Consider the following 6,296-nt stretch of genomic DNA (forward strand, 5'->3'; position numbering starts at 1 on the left):
ATTCACGCAATCCGCTATTCTACTATAAGCTGCCCGCGGTATGTACGCTCTACTGTACGTATGGCTCTAAGCGAAGCAGCCTCCGCGTTTTGTGGTCCCGTTATCCGCCTCTTTTTTTCATTCTATGATTCTTTGTTTTCCTTCTCTCTCTCCCGGCCTTTTCCTTAGTCGGTCGCTTTTCGTTCCCTTCCGCATTCTGTCGTTGGACACTACAGTCCTGCTTATGGCCACATAAGTCTGCGGTGACAGCAGAAACAACAGTTGATGCTAAGTTCTTAGCGCCAACAATATTTTAACAGCAGAAAAATCGGGCGCAATCTACGTCACACCTGGCGGTGGACGCGCCAAAAATGACCCATGATCTACTACCATAGAATATATTATATCCTATACCACCAAAGATGTTTACTATTAAAGGTACCACAAGATAGCAAAACAAACTGGCGTTAAACGTTGAGTGACACTCAAAGTTACACGTTTGTGTGTGTCGGACAGATTTTTTTTACTAGACTCGCCGCATACGAACATATGACCTTATGCCTTTTTGTTTCCCACAATTGTTGCGGGCATGTTAGGGCTAGACAGAGTCTATACCGGACTCCTTCATTTAGGAGGCACGTCTGTGCAAAGCCTGTGGTTTTATTAAAGACACACGTGACTTCCATTGAAAAAACCGACTGAAGGGGATAGTTCCCTTAAAGCAGCATCTACCTAATGCGGAGGATGTTTGTGCGAAACCAGGAAGAGAGTTTAATCGACGATGCACACATCGATTTGCGCATGTTCACGCATAGCCTCAAATAACTCTTCTCTATAACATGTACAAAACTTAAATGGTTGCATTTATGCACCTAAAAATTCGAAGCTCTACTAACGAACTAGCGCTTGAGGTCTAAAACACGTTAGGGTACGTCGCTCCAGTCACCAGTAGTCGTGAATAATAACAAAAAAAGCAATGTTGGCGCTGTCCATAGTTTAAGACAACGAGTAATGCCAAATTATTTTTCCTACTATACAAAGAACACTCGTATTCGATGCTCAAGCTGCGTTTAGTCGGTGAGAAGAAACTATCCCGTAGCTTTCACTATGTAGAAGGCAGTACGGCCGTAGCGTGTCCTTGCTTGATGGCGCTTCGTAAGGATGAAATTGCTCGCTGCTACAAGTGGCTAGTTAAGCAAAGCAGCAACTCGATTAGTGGGAGAGCGGCGGGTAGCTTCGTCCCAATTTAGTGCCCTTTATGTCGCCTTCGTTCAGTAACTTTTACGCTGAATTGGAAAGCCGGCAGGAAACAAGTTCTGTCAAAATATCAAAAAAGTGCCACGACTTCGCGATGATAACTTTGTTTAAAGCCGCAATCTCTCTGGCTTGCAGATGACGCGAACGCAGAGGTTATGATGAACGTAAAAGGCACTTAAACCGTACGTAAATCAGCTGTTTCATTTAATGCGTATTTTGTTTATGTTTCAAGGTCTACAAACTGTATGAGGTTACGATAAGCTTCTATTGTCTTTGAATTATATAAGTAACGTAAACAAAAATCATTGAAGTTTTGGCTCAAACTTAGCTATTCCTTTAGATGTTCATACTATAAAGATCTGCGCATTCTCTGTTTCTGATGGCCTATCCAAATGCACCCAATTTAACGAATAACCGAATTTATCATTATTCAATCAAGAATCTGTGCGTTCTTGAAAGCTGCGGAACTAACCAATGACGGATAAATTAAATTTGATAACAATCTTTGAAAGGTTATAAATATTCAAATATTTGTCCTGTTGTAAATTTAGTAAGACTACTGCATAAATCCGCCATATCCTTAATACATTAATCAACATAAAGCTTCAACGGTACGGTTTTTTATTTTGTCGCTACCGCCTGTATGATCATTAAGTTCCTCTGACGGGTGTTATGTCGCAGTATTATCGCAAACCTCCTAACAGATATAGTTTCAGAAAAACGAAGACTGTCGATATATTCACGGGGTCGTAAGTTACAAGTTTGCACTGTTAACTCTAAAGAGCTATTGGCTGGATGTACTTTGTGCAGGATCAATGTATTATATATATATATTCAAATCAATCTATTCCGTTGGTTAGAAGCCTTCATTTTGTGCAGTCCACCATTGCGCCGAGACAGGACCTTCAGTAGATGGCACGTCTCGCATCAGTGATAAGACTACTTACTTTTAAAACCTAACATTTTAGCTGCTTTAGGGATGTAGCGATCCTATGCTAAATCATAACATTGGATAGGTTAATACGATGCAGTACAAGCCGGCTATCTATATATACACATTAGTGTCCGAAGAAGAAAAGTAACAGTCAACTAAATGCTTACATTATGCACACAAAAGGTCATGCAATTCCTCTTCAGAATGTCAATAGAACAGGTACTAAATTAAATTGAATTGTTTTTCATTTTGAAATCCATTACATTTGTATCCCCTAGAGCTCAGGCAATTCTCATTAAGAAGTGAATAGTTTCCAGTGCTGTAGACTGACCGCAGATGCTGTTTGAAATCAGTATATAAATGATCTTAATACGACAGTTTTCCGTTTAGATCGACGAAAGTATTTTCGTTCCATATTCGAAGGAAAAAAAGCCACACACGGCTACTGATCGTTCTGTGCGTTTGCACCTCTAAAGTACGGAATGAATAAATCCGAAGACGACTTAAGGGTACAGCTAATATTATGATTAATGATCATAATCGATTCGATGTCATGCAAACAATAGGATAGGCCTTTACGTATGCGTTTGGCGGACTGCCAATTAAACCGCAACCGAGGGTGGCGCGCGTCGCGAAACTGCGTCTGTTTCGACAGCATTATCCACGCAGATCATCTAGCAGACGACGCGAGAGCTAAGTGATGCCTAACTCACCGATTGTTCTATACAATAACGTATCAGGATGCACCTATCAAGTCTCTATTTTAATAAACTAACTAATATTTCGAAAAATAATCTTCCTAACCATCTAAATGGTCAACACTTTACTCTTGACAGGAATAGGCTGGATAGGAAACGACAGCCAATAAAACGCTCGTCGCTTGACCGACCTATCTTCGCAGTCTATTAGTCCCTGTTTTAGCTAATTCAAATTTAACTCATCGTATGCCCACGCATCAACGTAATATCAACGATTGTTCGGTGATCCTTGTTTGTTTTAGTGCTGCACATGTGGATTTGCTTAGTCCGGATGACTTTTGTTTTCTCGTGCACTGTATGTACATGGCAAATATGGGTACTCTCACAATATTTCTAGTGTTTCTACGCCATATATATGCACAACGGTAATACAATCCAACTCTCAGCTCCATATTGTCTGATTCGAATTTCTGGTTTACTAATGCTGCCTTTGAATGGCCCCAATGTGAATATGTCATCCCGCCGTAAGATCGTCTGCCCTGATCTTCCTTTTATATGGATGACTAGGTACTTAAGCGGTACCTGAGCGAAATTCTAGCCATTTGTTTAAGTCATAAGATCATTGCATCTTTACCGAAGACCATCATTGTAGCATTTTCATAGTGTTCGTAGGTAGTCCGTGACGTAGCGAGAGATGCTTCCTAGAAATAATTTTCCTGCTCAGCAGGGCCACGCAGACAGCATTGTGGGACGAAGTTTTTGTAGGCACTCTATCTTCGGCTAAACGATCGTTCTTCTGTTCTACCACCCTCCTTTGCAGTTTGACATTCGGTTTGCATATATTATATAGTGTGCTACATGATCAGCCGTCACTTACGTCCCACGACACATTGTACTTGCTTCTAACTGGCCAAAAACACTTTCGGTGACATCCGATTGCAGCGCAAACATGTACACAGTGATCATTTTGACCATCTTATTATAAAAAACTGCGTAGTCGTACTTAATATCGTCCAAAACAAGAATAACAACAACAACGATGGTGGCAGACACAGCGATCGAAGGTGGGGCACAATGATCACTTAATTCTACTTTAGGCTAGCAAATTGCGTATAATACAAATTAATAGCACTCTAGTTTTTCTTCGCTCAGTTTAACGCATTCGATTCCGCTTTCTACATGGCTCCATCTAACAGAGTGCTTCTTAGTTCAATCTTTTCAAAGTCATATTGGTCCTCTTGCATACCCCAAACGGGATAGCACTTGTGTGATAACTCTATCTACCTGGCCACGTCCGACATCTTTGTGCGACGTCGATACGCTGCTTAACTTCTACTCGATCCTGAAACTCGAAGGCAGAGCTAAGATCGTATGTACACGTTATTTAAAGCCCTGAGGGGGAGGTCAGGGTGAGCCCCACGCAGTCAGACAGAAGTTCGAAGCGTCAATGATGGCAAAAGTGTGAGGTGACGGGTTAAATCAGTACAAGAAACACTAGCAGAACGGTCGAACACGTATATTGCTACCGTTGCCAGTCGCGCAGCTATAATACAAAAACGCAATATACTTAGCGTCAGCTTTACGAAGGCAACGCGTTATGCATAATGTAGAACCAATTATATTGGACAAACAGATTTTTCGGTGTGGAATGGATGTATTATTGTGTGAGCCTTTGAGACCGCTAGAAATACTCAATTAAATAATATATTCATTAGACATTAATTAGATAGATTATAGAATCCTATTACTCGATTAATGTTTGCACAAGCGGCTTTCTTTGAGTCTTTGAAAGGTTTGCTTTTTCGTTTCATTACTTGAAATTTCTAGTTTGAGACTAATTTTACACTTTGACACTAGTTTTACGCGTTCGAGAGCCAGATATATCAGCCGGTTCCAATTAATAATAGAAGTCACAATTTCTCTTACGTGTATCTATTAACAATTGTTTTAGAAAATTAAAGGCCTATTTGACCTAACCACGTTATTCAGTTTTACTCAACTTTATCAAGGTTTTTTAAGGATAATACGATGACGGTCTAAAGTAGCTCCGGGTGTTTTCTTTATTATCCCTATAATTATTTTGTGTTTCATAGACACAAAAGCAAAAACGTGCCACTGACATAGCCTCAGTCAGACACTGATAGGACAAAAAAAGGTAATAGTGTCCTAGCGGTTCGGCCAAAATCATGTAACTTTTTTTTCTTGAAAATTTGGCAGAAAAACCTTTTCAACGGTCTTACGAGGAACGAAATAAGATCACAAACAAGTGGGCAGCAACAAGACCTAAAGTACTGCATGTACAATGATATAAATGTTAGCGCTCTACGCCTATGATTCTATAATTCAATGCAATAGTTAAGGTAGACTTGGCATAATAGCTGAACGAGCTCTCATACGAAAACCAAACGGACGACCTCACACGTATGCCAAAGTATTTACATATGAACAAACGCTCATTTGTTAAATAATAACACGTTTAAAAATAAAGTATTACAGTAAAACGTAAAATACAAGTCGGAATGTTTTACACGTAGCCAAACACAAGCGTACCATGGAACCAATAGACTGCACAGAACACATTCGCGGAATCGGGACCACTGCATGATACTATTGAAAGCTATTTAGATAAGAATGAGACTGTTAAATCAATACGAAGCTATCGTATATACACTCGCAGAGTTATATGTATGTGTATATATATATATACCTGTGATAGCTTCGTTGACTCCGATGGTGAAGTTAGCTCTCGGTTGTCCTACATTGGGCCGATAGTCAATACGGACTTCCTCTCCTCGTAGCTGCTCATAGAAGTGCTCTGGTAAGCGGATCGTCAACGACTGGGGCGCCGGTACAGCTGCGGCTGCACTCCCCTGACTGACTCCCTGAACGGCCCCATGAATGACGTCTACTGTCAGGACACTTAACCATGCAATGGCTGGCAAGGTTGTCCTGACGCAGGTATACCGTCGACTACGCCCACGAAACAGCTGTAATTATTAAATCAAACGGTAACGAAGGGACAAAACAAGTAAGTACCACTAATATATTCTTATGCATTTTTTATTGCTATTGTGCTAATGGGCTCTACGCTTTTATATGTACATAGGCACAAACAATTCTTATTATCGCGCACCCGGAATATCATATGGTCACGCCGGGTGTGTCAATGTGTCGTTACTATAGGCCATTTCTAGTTCTCGCAAAGCAAACGCGATAAAAACCATGAATTATGAACAATTCAAGCAGGCCATTCAAATGGGCTTACAGCTGGAGAAGCCGATGCCGTAAGCGTTAGCTCTACCGTAAACTCTGCCTATCAGCAGTAGCCACCGCTCCTGCACCCGATGAACGGATGTTAACTGTGCAACTATATGTACAGCTATGGTGCTTCCAATCGTCGTTTTGGGTTTGTCGCGTGCGTCGCTTGT

General features: G+C 40.8%; 1 protein-coding gene across 1 annotated transcript in view; it reads right to left on the reverse strand.

The window, feature by feature from the left end:
• The window catches only part of Ptp10D (Protein tyrosine phosphatase 10D), a 36,886-nt gene extending 30,873 nt beyond the window's left edge, over positions 1-6,013 (reverse strand). Inside the window, exons 1-2 of the mRNA XM_022838168.2 lie at positions 6,002-6,013; positions 5,576-5,855 (exon numbers count right to left, since the gene is read on the reverse strand). Coding sequence (XP_022693903.2) covers positions 5,576-5,855; positions 6,002-6,013 — 292 coding nt within the window. The remainder of the gene's footprint in view (positions 1-5,575; positions 5,856-6,001) is intronic.
• Positions 6,014-6,296: the final 283 nt, after the last annotated feature.

Source organism: Varroa jacobsoni, unplaced genomic scaffold (genome assembly GCF_002532875.2).
Source record: "Varroa jacobsoni isolate VJ856 unplaced genomic scaffold, vjacob_1.0 scaffold_749, whole genome shotgun sequence".
In the NCBI taxonomy this organism is placed as follows: domain Eukaryota; kingdom Metazoa; phylum Arthropoda; class Arachnida; order Mesostigmata; family Varroidae; genus Varroa; species Varroa jacobsoni.